General features: G+C 42.8%; 2 protein-coding genes across 2 annotated transcripts; one reads left to right on the top strand and one right to left on the bottom strand.

Moving 5' to 3' along the window:
* The first annotated feature begins 10,864 nt into the window (after window positions 1-10,864).
* Window positions 10,865-13,627, top strand: LOC127758170 (L-galactose dehydrogenase). Its single transcript, XM_052283789.1, has 5 exons — window positions 10,865-11,118; window positions 11,210-11,438; window positions 11,550-11,849; window positions 12,517-12,645; window positions 13,185-13,627. Exons 1-5 carry the CDS (start codon window positions 10,958-10,960, stop codon window positions 13,314-13,316), a joined length of 951 nt encoding a protein of 316 aa, XP_052139749.1. The 5' UTR covers window positions 10,865-10,957; the 3' UTR covers window positions 13,317-13,627.
* Window positions 13,628-13,691: 64 nt separating this feature from the next.
* LOC127758171 (protein LIKE COV 1-like) lies at window positions 13,692-16,070 on the bottom strand. Its single transcript, XM_052283790.1, has 6 exons — window positions 15,821-16,070; window positions 15,146-15,198; window positions 14,792-14,901; window positions 14,411-14,578; window positions 14,042-14,296; window positions 13,692-13,890 (listed from the first exon to the last, which is right to left on the bottom strand). Exons 1-6 carry the CDS (start codon window positions 16,037-16,039, stop codon window positions 13,790-13,792), a joined length of 906 nt encoding a protein of 301 aa, XP_052139750.1. The 5' UTR covers window positions 16,040-16,070; the 3' UTR covers window positions 13,692-13,789.
* Between the last annotated feature and the right edge of the window lie 243 nt (window positions 16,071-16,313).

Here is a 16,313-nt window from a genome sequence, read left to right as displayed (position 1 = left end):
ATGTATATACTACTTCTAGTTTTGCTCCTATACAATATGCTTATAATGCTAGGGGGGGTCAATGGGGGATTATACAGCCGATTACATAGGCATCGGCTATATGCAAAACCTAGCTAACGGTCTGACCGGTCGTGACACCGGTCTAACCGCATCCTATGCCGGTCAGACCGTGCCTACCATAGCCGGTCAGACCGTGCTCTATTCTGGCCATATCGGACCTCCTGTGGCCGGTCTGACCGCACCACTGACCACCGGTCAGACCGGGCCATGGGCCGGTCAGACCGGTTCCCTGGGAGTTTCTCCAGGTTTTCATACCATGACTAGCAGTATTGATTTTAATTATTATTCATCACCTGTTAATATTGTTAGTCATGCTATTCCACATATCCCTAATGCCTACAATGATATTAATAGGGGATATCCTCCCGATACTAGGTATGGCCAATATAATTATATTGCGCCGCAACAACCACCTTTTAGGCCATCAAATCCACCACCAAATTCACCAAGGCCTGAAATCGTGGAGGTAAGGAATCGTGCTAGGGAGAACCAAAAGCCATATCCTAATTTTTATGACGTTGTTCCTGAATTTACCAAGTTTAGTGGTGAGGACAGTAGGACTACATGCGAGCATGTAGATCAATTCTTAGCGCAATGTGGTAGAGCTAGTAGTATGGATACATGTAAATTGCGCTTGTTTTCTTTATCTTTGTCTGGTACTGCTTTGATATGGTTTACTTCTTTACCGGTAAATTCTATTAGTACTTGGGCTCAATTAGAACAAAAATTTCATGATTATTTTCACGCTAATGAAACCGAGCTTAAGTTGTCTGATTTAACATCGGTTAGGCATAAATACAATGAATTTGTTGCTGATTATATTGAAAGGTTTAGAGATGTTAAAAACCGATGTTTCAATTTGAAAATAACTGACAAAGATTTGGCCGACATTGCATATGATGGATTGCTTGATTCTATTAAAGAGAAATTGAATGGCTAGATATTTCTTGATGTTGATCATGTGTTGCATGAAGCTCTGGCTCAGGAAAGCCGAGTGGATGACAATAGCTTACTAGCTAGATTAGATGAAAATGCAATATCATGTATAGCCTAACCAAGCGATGGTTCGGATTGTGCTAATAATTTGTGCAATGATGCCATAATAAGTATAGCTGAACCAAAAGTTGGTTCGGATTGTCTTGTTAGCTTGGATAATGATGCAACAACCATTATGGCCGAACCAAGCGACGGTTCGGATTGTGTTATTAGTTTAAACGATGATGGAATAACCGAATCAAGTAGTGGTTCGGATTGTGTTGCTAGTTTAGACAATGACATCATTGAAAATATAGCCGAACTAAGTGACGGTTCGGATTATATCACAAGCGAAAGTGAAATAGCATTGTCACCTAAGACCGAATCACAAATCGGTCATGTGGATGTTGGAAAAGATAATGATAATGTCTTGCGGGATAGTAGTGAGATAGAATCTAAAATAGTTATGCATACATATCAAAGGCCGTATCCTGAACACGTAGATTCGGTCCCATACCCGCAAGGATTTGAGGTGCCCAACTTCACGATATTCACAGGTGAGGATGCTAGAACAACAATGGAGCATATCGGCCAATTTATTGATCAATGTGGTAAGGCCGGTAGTAATGATTTGCTTAAGTTAAAGTTGTTTCCTCTTTCTTTGTCAAACTTTGCATCTACATGGTATAGTTTACTTGCTCCTAATTCAATTTCTACATGGTCACAAATAGAGCATGAGTTTCATGGTTATTTCAAAGATGCAAGCTTGATGGAGCAAAGACCGATTGATACTTCATCGGTCACTTGTGAAACTATTTCGGTTACATCTATGCCTAAGACTGGAATTGTTAGTGATCCTCTCCCTGTTAGTTCTATTGATGTTGGCAAAAAGAAAAAGAAAAGTGTTATTATTGGGGATCCTCGGCCCAAGAATAGGATCAAAAATACGAAGGTCGAAGATCATAAAGTTACAAAGGATGAGTCATCTAGTTCCCAAAAGACCAAAAAGCCGAAACTCACTTTTGAGATGCTTATGGCTAAGTACAAGAAAGGATTAGCTGGTCAATGATTTGATAATCAAACTAGTGATTCAAAAAGACCAAGATCATCTCGTAGGGAGAGATTTGGTCAAACACCAAAGCAATCGGAGCCATCAATTATACCAACTCCATATAAACCTCCGGTTGTGATGTCATGGTATCCATATCCAATGTCACTATATGGTTATCCTTTTATGTACTACATGTCGTGGATGCCTCAACCACCTATGCCATGTCATCAAAAATGGAAGCAATCACCTAGGACAGTACCAAGTCATTCTAACTCAAGACAAGGCCGTTTCCCACAAAAGAATCGGTCCGGTGGATAAAAGGTGAAAAAGGTGAAGAAGGTGTGGGTGAGAAAAGAAGCCAAAGCTCCGGAGGTTGCTACTATGAAGAAGAAGTCTCAAGATGTTCGAGTACCTACTGGAGTTGCTGCGAAAACTATACAAGCAAAGAAGACCAAAGGTGACATCGTGACTGCCAATAACGGTGGTCTGACCGGGACATCTAACCGGTCTGACCGGCGGCTTACTGCCGGTCTGACCAAACCTCCTGGCCGGTCTAACCGCCATCCTGTGGCTGGTTTGACCGATCCTCCTGACCGGTCTGACCGACAGCTTGCGGCCGGTCTGACCGGGCCCAGAGGCCGATCTGATCGGGGGGCATTGGAGAAGAGTGGGAAAATTGAGAGCAACACAGGAGCTTCCACTTCGATCAAAAATATCAAGAATCATTGCTTAGCTCTTGGAAAACAACCACAGCCGAAGTGGATACCTTCTGGCTTATCTCGCTCTCAAAAGAGGAGGCTAGAGCGTCTTCGAGCCATAGGTCAAAAAGAAAAAGAGGCCGAAGATGTAGAGAACAAAACATGTGATAACTTAGAGCCTCGAACAACATTTAAGCGAGTGTGGAGTCCAAAGGAAGTAAAAGCTAAAAGATCGATGATTTCACGGAGTAGTGATGGATGCAATTTGATGAGAGAAGAATCATCGGTCATTAGAGATAAGTCTCCTCCACATGATGCTATGGGTGTTTGTGCGGTATCCATCTTGCCTTCGAAATCACGCAATCTAGAAAGCCGATTTTGCTCGGAGGGCAAGACATTAATATGCTCATGAGGGAACCAAGAGAAGATGAACGGCGATGGATACGGCATCACATCTTTGAGCCGCCGTTTGTCAGATGCTAAGGCAAGGTATGGGTTTATTGTGTTCAACATTATATTATATGCCTATGCCATGTTAGAACATTGCTTGCTATCTAGCACATGTGTGTTTTTGCTTATCAATTTGATATTATACACACATGTTGCAAATGCTAGTTCTAGGTAGTAGAATTGGTAGGTTTGCATATAATTTGTTTGAAGTATGATTTGGCTCATGACTCTTTGATATTTATTTAAAGCCAAATTATATTTTTATGGATCACCATATAAGATATAGATTTCATATTTATTGCACCATGAAAGTTTTGCTTACTAGTAATTCGGCTAATGTCAATGGTCAATGTGATGATTTGCTCTAGAATGGTTTTCTTTAGGAACATTGGCATTGTTAATATTTTACATACATGCTCAAGCTGATTACTTACATTTGTAGTTTATTGGAATCTATGCATGTGACACATACGACTTTGGTGATTCATTATTGATCATACTTCAATTGGCTAAGTGTTTTGATGCCATGATGATTATTGTTTCAAAAGCCATTTGAATTAGTATTCATCTAGACATATTAGTTGGATATTATAATTTTTCATATGTCTAGAGAGGAGGGATTTTGGTCCAATAGTTTGATACACCAAGCATCTGGTTATAATATGAAGAAAGGAGTATTTTTGATACTAGAAAATCCGGTGCTTGATTTTTAAGTCTTTGGATGAAATTGGCAAAATCACAGATTAGGGGTGGTCTGACCGGCATTGCACGGCCAGTCTGACCAGTGGTATCGGCGGTCTGACCGGCTCTGCATGGCCGGTCTGACCAGGCAGACAGAACGGTCTGACCGGTATTGCGTGGCCGGTCTGACCGATCCCAGACAGGAGGCTGGGGGGCACGTTACAGTTGATTAAAAGGCCAAATTAATTTTGAATTCGGACATTTGTGCCCATGAGTTAGAAATAGCTTGGAGAATTCCTTTGATTAGATATTTGAAAGATCCTACACTTAAGATTGATCGGAAGATTTGGTGGCAAGCGTTCAAATATTATATCGCCGAAAACTAGATGGAGTATTGTTGAAATACTTAGATAATGATCAATCTAAAGTTGCTAGGAGAGAAGTACATGAAGGGATTTGTGGAATTCATCAATCGGCCTGTAAGATAAATTGGTTGCTTAGGAGAGTGGGGTTTCATTGGCCGAAAATAATTGATGATTGTTTCAAATGCTATAGAGGGAGTGAAGCTTGTTAACGGATCGGCAATGTTCAATTATCGCCTACCGCTGTGTTGAATCCTATCATTAAACTATGGCCGTTCCGAGGTTGGGCTTTGAATTTCATTGGTCAAATTTATCCTTCGCCATCAAAAGGACATTGGTTCGTGCTAGTTGCAATGGAATACTTCACTAAGTGGGCCGAAGCCGTGCCGCTCGAGAATATTACTTGTACGAAGGTAATTGACTTTATTTTGAAGCATATTGTTCATAGATTCGGTATTCCTCAAACATTAAAGGAGCTTATTTTATGTCCAAGAAAGTGAGAAGTTTTGCCAAATCTTATGATATTAACTTGTTGAGTTCTTCTCTTTGCTACGCTCAGGCTAATGGATAAGCAGAGTCGAGTAATAAAACATTGTTGAAATTGCCGTTTTGCCAGTTGAGGTAAATCTTGGCTCTGTTCGGTATTTCAAGCAAGACGACTTGTCGGTTGAAGATTACAAGACCTTGATGGGAAGCAATTTTGAAGACGTCATCGACAAGTGTTTGAAGACTTTGAAGGAGATGAAGACACTTCAAGATGGTGTTTTCAGAGAGCAATTAATGGGAAATACTTGAAGAAACACTTCCCGAGCATTTGGCAAGATGCTTAGGAAGTCCTATGGCCGGTAATTGGATTATCGCCCTGAGATAACATGTTCTATGCTTTTAGGTTCACGTATGTTCACCAAAAAGGCAGGGGGCATGTGTTTACACCCAAATTTGGTACCTATGGACGAAATAGGGGAAAATTGCCAAAGTTTGGAAACTACCGGGTTTCCTTCACAGGGCCGGTCAGACCGCAGGTATATGGGCGGTCTGACTGGCTAGTAGGGCCGGTCTGACTGCAGGTATGTGGGCGGTCAGACCGTCAGGGTCCGAGTCCGAGGCTGTTTTCATCGGGTCGGGTTTCCTTGCTCGGGTAGGCATGTTTCGTGTTTCCATTAGTTTCTACCCGAGTTGGATGTGGAGAAGGGCCTGTAGAGGGCAAGACCAACCTCTATTTAAGGGACAAGGCCGGTTCATTGTAAAACCCTCCAATACAATCTACTTGAATCGTTTTTTTACCATGTTTTTCTATTTTACCCTACTTTAGTCCATCTTTGTCGGTTTGCGCCGTAAACCGTCCACCGCCGCTATGACAGTGCGACACCTCTTTGTAAGTTTGTTATGAAAACCTTCCGTTTTGCCCACGAGACGGGTTAGTTATCCTCATATCGATCTAAATCAGCCTATCCAAATCGGCTCCGCTAGCCGGTTTAGCTGTTTTTCTACGAAACCCATCTTGATTTGGCCTTTTGGCTAGATCGAGGTGGTTGGCGACTCCATATCACCGCAAGGTGTTTAGGTGTTGCGATCGTGTTTGTCGACTTGTCACAAAAAGTTGCCAACAGATACCTCTTAGAACATCTTCAGTAATAGCCCCTATTTTAAAGCCCCTGTAAGTCAAATGGGGGCTACCCCTATTTTTTCAGGACTCAAAAATTGCATCCAATTGTAGCAATAGCCCTCATTTTCTAGCTCCTATTCCTTTCTCTTATATTTCAGCACATGCTCTATGTTTACATCTAGTTTAGCACCACCATAATTCAAAAATAAATATATCTGATATATAGAATTTAACCATGTTTAAATTTTTAACATAATTTTGTTTCATAATTTAGATGGCTTGCAAAGAAATAGTGATACTGCCCTTACAATTGTAAAAGTAATTCAGATTTCCAAGTTCAGATAATGCAAACTAAGCAGGCTATACTTTGTTAATTAAATCAATAAATGAACTTTACTTCATTTGATAATTACCAGTGATAATTTTGATAAGGAGATGGACGCTGGAATGGAGAGAGAGGAGCGCCGAGGAGGAGGGGCACTAGGGTGGACTAGGGCACCGGGAAGAGGGGAGCCAAGATGAGAGGGAGGAGCGTCGGGGAGGAGAGGAGGGGTGCCATGGAGGATCGTTGTGGAGGAGAATGGCGCTGAGCGGACGAAGACGCTGCCAGAGAACGACAGACGTGGAAAAGAAAAGGGCACCAAAAAAAAAGGGAAGTGCACCTGAATTTCTCTCTCGCGCTTCTCCTATCGGGGATAGGGGGCGGGACTAGAGTTCTCAGGACTGGGGGCGTGGGAAGATGATCTGGATGCCTTCTTATTTTTGGGATTTAGTAGGAGTCCTGCTGGACATCAGTTTTTGACCTTAATGTTGGGATACACGTAGGCTACGATAGCATAAATAAAAATTTTCTATCGCGTAAACCAGGAATCATGCAAGTATTAGATCATAGATCGTTACGACTTGACGCGCTGCGCAGCGGAAGAAGACGCTGAGAAGTCGAAGGAACTCTCGCGAAGTAGCGCACGTCGATATAGAGGAAGTAGTTGATCGCACCGGCTCGACCTTCTCCTCCTCGTGCGTTCTCCTCGCCGTACTCCCATGCCGATCAGCACCGCAAACCAGTGGCGCCTCTACCGGTATCCACACGTACAGGGACGGAACGCCACGCGCAGATGTGCTAGCACCCCCGCGCGGCTAGGGTTTTGCTCGGGAGGAAAGTGATGGCTAGGGTTTCTCACGTGATGCAATGCCACCACCGGTCACACCCCTCACGAATATATAGGATCCTTTACTCGAGCCTCCAAGGCCCGTAGGACTCCTATTCGGATCCCTATCTGAATTAAGCTCATATTGGATCTCCATCCAATCCCCTTATTCCGGCCCATTAAGCGTGCGACCCTGTAGGTTCATGTATACTCGGCTGTAACCCGAAAACTCCTTTTCGGTCCACGCGTCAACAGCGGCCCCTAGCAGAGCGTATTGACCCATCGGACATACATAAAGATCATATTGGCTGAACCTCTAGTGTATACTTGTATGAACCCCTTTGCCTCACGATATCGATTAAGCTCAAGGCTAGATATGTGCCATCCGCTAATAGCTCAATCATTCACTCGAACCTGTTGATAGATTATATAACTTGTGATTGACTCCTCAATCACCTTTGGCATGGCCATACACTTCCATAATCTACAACATCGAGAGGCTCAGAGATATCTCTCCATAGGAGGAGCAAATCCCATCTTGATTATTCATATCCCACTACATGTTTCATAGCATACCCGAAAACTACTTTTATAACTACCCAATTATGGAGTAGCGTTTAGCAGTCCCTAAGTAAGCTACTACACATGTTAGGAACCATGATAATCTCAGGTCTAAGGATTCAACACCAACACTAAATGAGATCACTAATGACACAACACATATGGCTCTTGCAGTGTCTCATGTTGCGTCTGTCTAATAACATGTTCACCAACATGTGTCGACATTATTAATTTGGTATCTCTATACCATGATCCATGAGACATGATCATCAATTAATACATGTGCTGATCATATAAACATATTTGTTCCACATATGATATTTGATCAGGGATCCTTTAGAAATAATAACAAACAACATAAAGAGTCTCATGAAAGAATCACCTATTCATTAACCAATAATGAGTTATCTATTTGAAGGAACAATGTCGGATAAATATGTAAATATAGTATGTGATACAATCATCTCTATGATTGCCTCTAGGGCATATCACTAACACTTAACTCTCAAAAATCATTTGAGGGCTATGTCTAGGGACCCTGCTGAAGATGCTCTATTCCTATTAATATTATGCACACACAACTTTGTATTATCAATAGGAATGCTGTTGCTTCTCAATGAATATTTGGCTGCATTCGGAACTATCAACTTCAATCTTTTACTGCCCCTTTTTCGCGCGCACACTTTCTAAGCTGCGAAATAATGTGTTTTTTGCAAAAAGAAAAATTCAAGGAAAGTTACTTTAAAAAAGTTATATTAATCCAGTTTATAAGATTTTTTTAGGAAATACTTAATTAATCATGCATACTAATGAGATATCTCATTTTCTATACGGAAACTCTCCCAAACACAGCTTAGCTAGTTTAACAACTTGACATGTCTCTAGTGTCATGATAATGTATCCGTAAAGTCGTACTCCATCAGTCTAAAAAACCTAATCCTGGATTTGAATATGAACATACACTATGTTCAGATTCAAACCTAGGATTGAGTTCTTTAGAGTATGTACTTAAAGTACCTTTAAGAAATATATGTTGTGTTTTCTTTGTTAAGTCACAATATACTTTCTACATCAAAGACCATGCTAGTTAAGCTAAATTAACATACATGACAGAGAAGAAATACAACATATGGCCATATACTTTGTTTTGTCGAGATACTTTGTCAAGGATCATGAAATTTCTCTATACAGTTAGAGTAAGTTACAATATAAGTATACTATAACTATATTATATCATATTGTATTTATATTTAATAATTTTTAGAAAAAAAATTTGATCGATAAATATATAACAAAAATCGTTAATCAAATATGGTTTGTGATAATAATCGGCTTTATAGTTAATAGCCCGTTTGGTAGGACTTAAACTTGTAAATTTAACTATAGAAGTTGAATCTATTTCAATGGAGTTGTCAAGCTGTTTAAACATCTCCATCTCTCTACTTAATTCCGTAAGGGCACTGGATCAATCTTCATTCTTTTTTGTTTGGGTGAGCTGTTTTTTTAGGGGGGATCACTAGGTGGCGCGTACGCGCTGCCAGCGAGCGTTTTCATTGGGTTAAGGTAGTTAGACTAGTTTTCGTTGGGGATTACTAGGTAGTCTTAGATAACGACAGTTTGAGATAATGATGGTAGTAGATAAAATTTTATTTTTTCCACGAGATTTTTAAAACTAAAAAAATGAAAAGAAAATCTATATCTGAAGTCAAATATTGAAAATTTTAAACCCGTATTTGAAAACTTTCAACTTTTCATCTCAAATTTGAAAACTTTTAACTCAACTTTGAGAACTTTCGACCCAGATTTGAAAACTTTCAACTCAAGATTTGAAAACTTTCAACACAGATTTGAAAACTTTCAACATGAGATTTGAAAACTTTCGACTCAGATTTAAAAACTTTCAACTGGAGATTTGAAAACTTTCAAATCAGATTTCAAAATTTTGAAGTTAAGATTTGAAAATTTTGAAGTTAAGATTTAAAAACTTTCAACTCAAAACATTTGAAAAAAATACGTGTGCTAGAGATTAAAAAAAATAATCAAAAAAAGCGGAAAAAACAAAAAAGAATCGCAAAAAAAGAAAAAAAGAATCAGCAATTCCGTGTTTCGGTGTGTTTGGTTCACGGTCAAGGCTGGATGGGATATGACGGTCCATGTTTTGTTGGATATGGTGATCCAAATTTTTGTTTGGTTGAGCGAATATGGTGATCCAGTCTTTTGTTTGATTGTTGGGATGAAGATGGATTTGGTGATCCAATTTTTGTTTGGTTGGAGGGAGTAGAATGAATTTATAGGTGTGGTCACCTCTCACTTGAGATGGTGAGTATAACCCCCATCAAATTAATACATAATACAAATCATAAAATTTCCAACAATTTACACCACTATCTCCATTATAAATACACATAGAAAAAAGAAAAAGAAAAAAGAAAAAAAAAAAGGAAAAACGTCGGTTGGATCTGGGCCTCTGGGGGCTCACCGCCGCCGCCGCCTCCTCCCGCCGGCCGGGACCTCTCGCCTCCTCCCCCCGGCCACCACCGCCACCGCCACCTCCCCGGCCACCGCCACCGCCACCGCCACCTCCCCCGGCCGCCGCCACCGCCACCTCCTCCAGCAACGCGTTGTCGTCGTCACCGGCCGGGCTCGCATCGTCATCGTCGTCGCCGCCGCGCTCGTCTCCCGCGCCAGTGCTCGCCGCTCGCACCGGCCGCATCACGTCGTCGCCGGGCACGCATCGGCATCGCCGTTACCAGCCAGCTCTCTCTCTCTCTCTATCTCTCCACGGGGGTGACGCGACCGCTCGCTCGGGTGGCCAAATCCGGGCAAATCGGCCGGATTCATCCATGCGACATCGGGGGGAATATTCCCCTCCGGGCCACCCTATCCCACTCTCACCCACCAACTAAACACCCACAAAAAATGGGCTGCCATGTCCTATCCATCCAAAATCCTCCATCGAAACACACCCAAGATTATGAGAAGCAGCTAATTGGTAATTAGTTTCTAAGAATGTGGAAAAGATTCTACAACTACAACTACAGCTTCTCATAATTTACAACTACAGCTTCTCAGAATCTAGATAAAAAGCTAGACTATTTTGAGAGCTTTTGATTATGAGAGAATTACATGTTCTTAGAATCTGGATAAAAAGCTAAACTATATTTGGAGAGGTTTTGATTATGAGAGAAACTGTAATAGTTAGAAGCTTCGGAAAACATGCCCTGAACCAATTTTCACAAGGACAACCGCACGCGCAGGCGCGCACACACTCTCGTCACCCGCCGCACTAGCGACTGCTACCTCTCCCGTCACATCTCACCCACCCAATCTCCCGGTGCGCAGCGGCGTCGGCGTCGGCGAGCGACATGGAGCTCCGCGAGCTCGGCGCCACGGGCCTCCGCGTCAGCCCCGTCGGCTTCGGCGCCTCCCCTCTCGGCCACGTCTTCGGCGACGTCCCCCGCGACGTCGCCCGCGCCGTCGTCCGCCGCGCCCTCGACCTCGGCATCAACTTCTTCGACACCTCCCCGTACGTACCACCTCCTCCTCCTCCCCCTCCTCCCCGGCTCTCGGCGGATCTGAGAGTGCGCCGCCGCGCCCCCCCTTGTCGCAAATCGCAGGTACTACGGCGGCACGGTGTCGGAGTCGGTGCTCGGGGACTGCCTCCGCGCCGCGGGCGTGCCGCGGGACCGGTTCGTGGTCGCCACCAAGTGCGGGCGCTACAAGGAAGGGTTCGACTTCAGCGCCGCCCGCGTCACCCGCAGCGTCGACGAGAGCCTCGCCCGCCTCGGCCTCGACTACGTCGACATCCTCCACTGCCACGACATCGAGTTCACCGACCTCGACCAGGTCCCCCCGCGCGCCCACCACCTGTTCGACGAATTGCTCCCAACTCCCAATTGCGCCCTACAGCTTTAGCCCAAGCTTCTGTAACTCTTTTATTGCTGGATGTGCCCTCAGATTGTGAATGAGACTATTCCGGCGCTCCAGAAGATCAAGGAGAGCGGGAAGGCGCGGTTCGTCGGGATAACCGGGCTGCCGTTGAGCATCTACACTTATGTGCTCGACCGGGCGCTGCCAGGTTCTGTGGATGTGATTCTGTCTTACTGTCACTATGGGATCAATGATACCGCGCTTGTGGATTTGCTTCCCTACCTGAAGAGCAAAGGTGTTGGCGTGATCAGTGCTTCACCACTCGCAATGGGGCTTCTCACAGATAACGGGCCACCCGAATGGCACCCTGCACCAAAAGAACTAAAGGTATTGCTGTGATGTGAATTGTATTTGTTTGCGCCTGGTTACTGTGTGGAAAGCTAATTCTTAGCAAATTATCTGTATTGGAAGAATAACCACATATAGAATGTCACAAGGGGATTCAAATTTATTTGTAAATTTATGCAATTATTATGCAGGAAGAGTGTTGGGAAGTGGTTAGGAGTTTTGAGGGGAACACGAGGCAAATAAGTATGGTAGATTGTGTACAAAGTACAAACACATACTCATAACTATAATGTGCTTGATCCTTAAATTAATCTAGAAATTGTCAAATTGACTTGCTCATGGTTTTAAAGGCTTAGGTTAGATTTCCCAATCTCTACTATTATAAAAATTGAAGATGTTTTTGCTGGAACTTTGGTAAGTCATCCATGTATGAGTCGGTTTTTAATTTCGTTCGCTTTTGGAAATACATATCCGTATTTGAGTTGGTTTTTAAGTTCGTTCATTTTTGGAAATATAGAAAGGACTCCTAATTGCAGCTCATGATTTTCTAAAGAAAAAATATATATCCAAGCGAATTCCTACGGTGAATTTCATCTTAACTAAACCATATAATAATAAGATTAAAATAGCCTTCACCCGTTGCAACACATGGCCATTTTTTTCTAGTCAATATAAAAAAATCTACTGTAATACATCCTGTTATCAGCTGGCATGCAGGGAAGCAGCAGATCACTGTAAGAATAAGGGGAAAAACATTACAAAGCTAGCTATGCAGTACAGCTTGATGAACAATGAGATTTCCACGGTTCTTGTCGGAATGAACTCTCCAGAACAGGTATTCAGTTCTCTATTGGTTTTCTACCTTGTACCTCCTACACAACATATTGAATACCATTTCCACAAAAGTCCTCACTCTCCAGAACTGGTAGTAACATGCCAGAAATGAGCAGGTTTATGATTATCTTTACCTGTACATGTTGTAACCTGCCTTAATCTGATTAGATAGAATCACATGTCAACTCTTAATGAAGGATATTTGGTTAAATCTAGCCACATCATAACACGAAAAGATCTAATCTCTGCTTGTAATTGAAAATAATGTTGTTCTTAGGATAATCTAATCACGGAGGTATTTTTTGGATGGTGGTACTGGTGACTATTTTTGTCTGGCTGTCTATATATGAAAAGAAATGGAATGTTTATCTAACTTGTTAACACATGGTTTTGGGACTAAATGATGTGAACCAGAATGTTTAGCTCAGATAAAGCTGCTTTCTTCCATCTGTTCACCTAACTACAACTTGAGTCCACTCTTTACTGATTTTTTTAGTCCAAGTAAAATAACATATAATGACCTCTGCTCCCTGATTATAGGTAGAGGAGAACGTGGCTGCTGCAATTGAATTGTCTACTTCAGGTATTGATAAAGAACTTCTGCACGAAGTTGAAGCGATTCTTGAGCCTGTCAAGAACATGACCTGGTCCAGTGGCATTGAGCAAGCCTGATATCTGGCAGCAGCCTGGCTCGTTAAAATTCATTCTATGAGTTCATTGAGTCAATTGTTTGCGTTGCAATATTGAATGGTGAGCAAAGGAAAGTCATCATCGGAAGTTCGTTGGTATGTTGTCTGTATCAATTTAGAAGTTTGTGAATAGACACAGCCAAACATGGATGCTGATAATGGAATAAGTTGTGCCCATGCACCTTGCTGTAATGAGGCTTGTATATTGCTTCAATTACAAACTGTACCAAAAAACAAATTGCAAACCAATAATTTGCCGATGCAAAAAAGAAATACAACGAATTCTGTATACAAGCTTAATGCTGTCTCACAGTGGATTAAAATTTATGCTTGCATAAACCATCCTACCAATGCTGGAAACCTCCTCTCTAGAACTAATCATCTAATCATACAGAAGCTCAAAATTATACCGAGTGTGAAGTTGACAACTTGACACCATTCTCCATCCTCCATAGCCTAAGGAGACTTCACCGGCCGGCCATGGCCGCCGAGCCCGACGACCCCCTCCACCGCCGAGATGATCTGCGGCACCGACATCCCGCCGGAGAGGACGATCTCTGCAGCAAAATTCCCCCAAAAACCAAAACCAAATCAAGAACCAAACTGTTCTTCTCCGGCGAATACTTCTGCTTCAAATGCAGGAATTTGAACTCCAGCGAATGCTGTGCTACAAATGCAGGAATTTGAAGGGCTCAATTTTCAGTTTACCGATGGCCTCGCGGACGGAGAGGTCGGGGACGATGACGTCGGCGCGGCTCATGAGGAAGATGTCGCCGAGGTAGAGGTTGTTCGTCGGCACGTACACGCAGGCGAGCTCCCGGCCACCGCCGGCCCCGCCGCCGCCGCGGGGGCCGTCGGCGACGCCGCGCAGCGTCAGCGTCGACGTGATGAATCCCAGCGCGTACTCGCCTATCCTCGGGTGACGTATGATCACCACCTCCTTGAACGCCCGTGAGCTCTGGTCTGAATTGAACACGAAATTAATCAAGAAATCTCATGAAGATTTGAACACATTTTACTATTTTAGAATTGAATTCTTTTTTTTTTGGCAGATAGTTTTGTTTGGAATGGACGAACCTGGTGAGATTGCAGCGCTGATTTGCTTCGAAGCAGAGTAGATGTGTCGAACCAGCGGCGTCTTCTTGATGAAGAGCTCGCCGAGGCCGAGAAGAGATGCTCCCAGCCACGACGACATGAACACGCCGGCGAGGAAGATGAAGGTGATCGACGTCGCAAACCCCAAACCTTTGCTCGAGATTGCAAACGATCATCATCAAATTCCAAAATCAACACGAAATATCATCAGACTAAATGCTCGATCGATCTTTTAGTCTATTAAATTAACTGACCTTTAGAGTTGCAGTGCTCGCTGTACGTGCGTGCAGTGGATCAATGATTTTGAGCGAAATTTGTGTGTTGGTTATTGGACAGTGGTAATAATGATAATGAATTACGTACCGAAGACATTGATGCCGAGATGGATGTAGATCGGGGAGAAGAAGCCGTCGACGACGCGGATGAACCACCAGGTGGTGTAGAATGTGATGGCAATGGGCAGCAGGATGACACTGTACAAGTGCCAGGGTCATATACATGAACAGAACAAGTTGTTCAGCACACAAGTTCAGTGTAAGAAGTCTCTGAATTTGCTTAATATGTAAGTATGTATAGTTGCTGTGAGGCCTATGAAACTGATGAAAAAGAACGGACGAAAAGTACAAAATATGCAATCCTAATTCCTAACGGTAATACTTGCAATTGCAATAGGAAGTAAGGAAAGTAAAGGAGCTGGTATTAATTGTGCAGTAGTACCATCCAGTCATGAACTTCTTCCAGGCCCAGCTGCGTATCACCCTTGAAAATGCCTGCCACGACTCCACGAGGCCATAGTTGTTAATGTTATATACATACAACTACGTTAAGTTACCACATGCTTCCTCCTTTGTCCCATAAAAAACGAATGTAGTATCGGATATGATACATACTAGCACTACGAATTTAAACATATAATCGCATAAAAAACAAAGTTGGTAGTTTTGTTTTTTATGAGATAGAGGGAGTATGGTTTTACTTTTTCTTTTCCCCAAGTTAAAATACCAGTATGATCTCTATATTATGTCACCATATAATGGTTCAACAAACTAATTTTCCATTTTGCTAGAACAAAACAGTTCAAATGTTGAACCTTTTATCCGTGTAAAGAGGGGATTGTATATGCAGTTAGAAGAACAAGCTACTCCATATCTCCCTATTTCAAAATATATGAATACAACAGCGTTGACTTTTTTCCATTTATCTTATTAAAATATTATGTTTATATAATTTATTTTATTGTGACTTGTTTTATCATCAAATAAAATATAATTTTAACTTACATTTTTACATATTTATATTAGTTAAAATTTTAAAACGAATGATCAAAAGCAACATAAATATTTAAAAAAGAGGTAGCATGAACATTGAATTTGAAGGAAAGAATCACTTCACCTCGATGCCGGTACGGTGGCGGTGGATATGGTGGCCGCGCGCCGACGACGGCAGCGGCGGCGGCGAGCCGGCCGCCACGATCCCTACCGGCAGCAGCGACGACGTCTCCTCCTCGTAGCCGTCGGCGGCAGCAGCGGCGGCGGCGGCGCGGTCGGCTGCCACTGGGATGAGCAGCAGCTGATCCTTGTCCCGGTCCCTCTCCCTCTCCCTCCCGGCCATCTCGATCTCTTCTCTCACATCACCATCTCTCGATCGCTTAAGGCGAGCGGCAATGGCGGATCAGCTGCTCGCATGCTTCATTCATCACTTGCTCACTGCATGCATGCATGCACAAAACACGTCGGTCAGAGACTGGTAGTGAATTGAAACTCCTGTGGATCGATCGAATTCGAAATGGGCTGGAATTTATTTGAACATGGGGAAATTACATAAACCACGCCAAATTGTTAGTCCTTGAGTTTGAGATTTTCTCCTATAAGACGATTTGTTGCAA

The sequence above is a fragment of the Oryza glaberrima genome, chromosome 12 (genome assembly GCF_000147395.1).
Source record: "Oryza glaberrima chromosome 12, OglaRS2, whole genome shotgun sequence".
NCBI lineage: Eukaryota > Viridiplantae > Streptophyta > Magnoliopsida > Poales > Poaceae > Oryza > Oryza glaberrima.
This window is presented reverse-complemented; position numbering and strand designations above follow the sequence as displayed.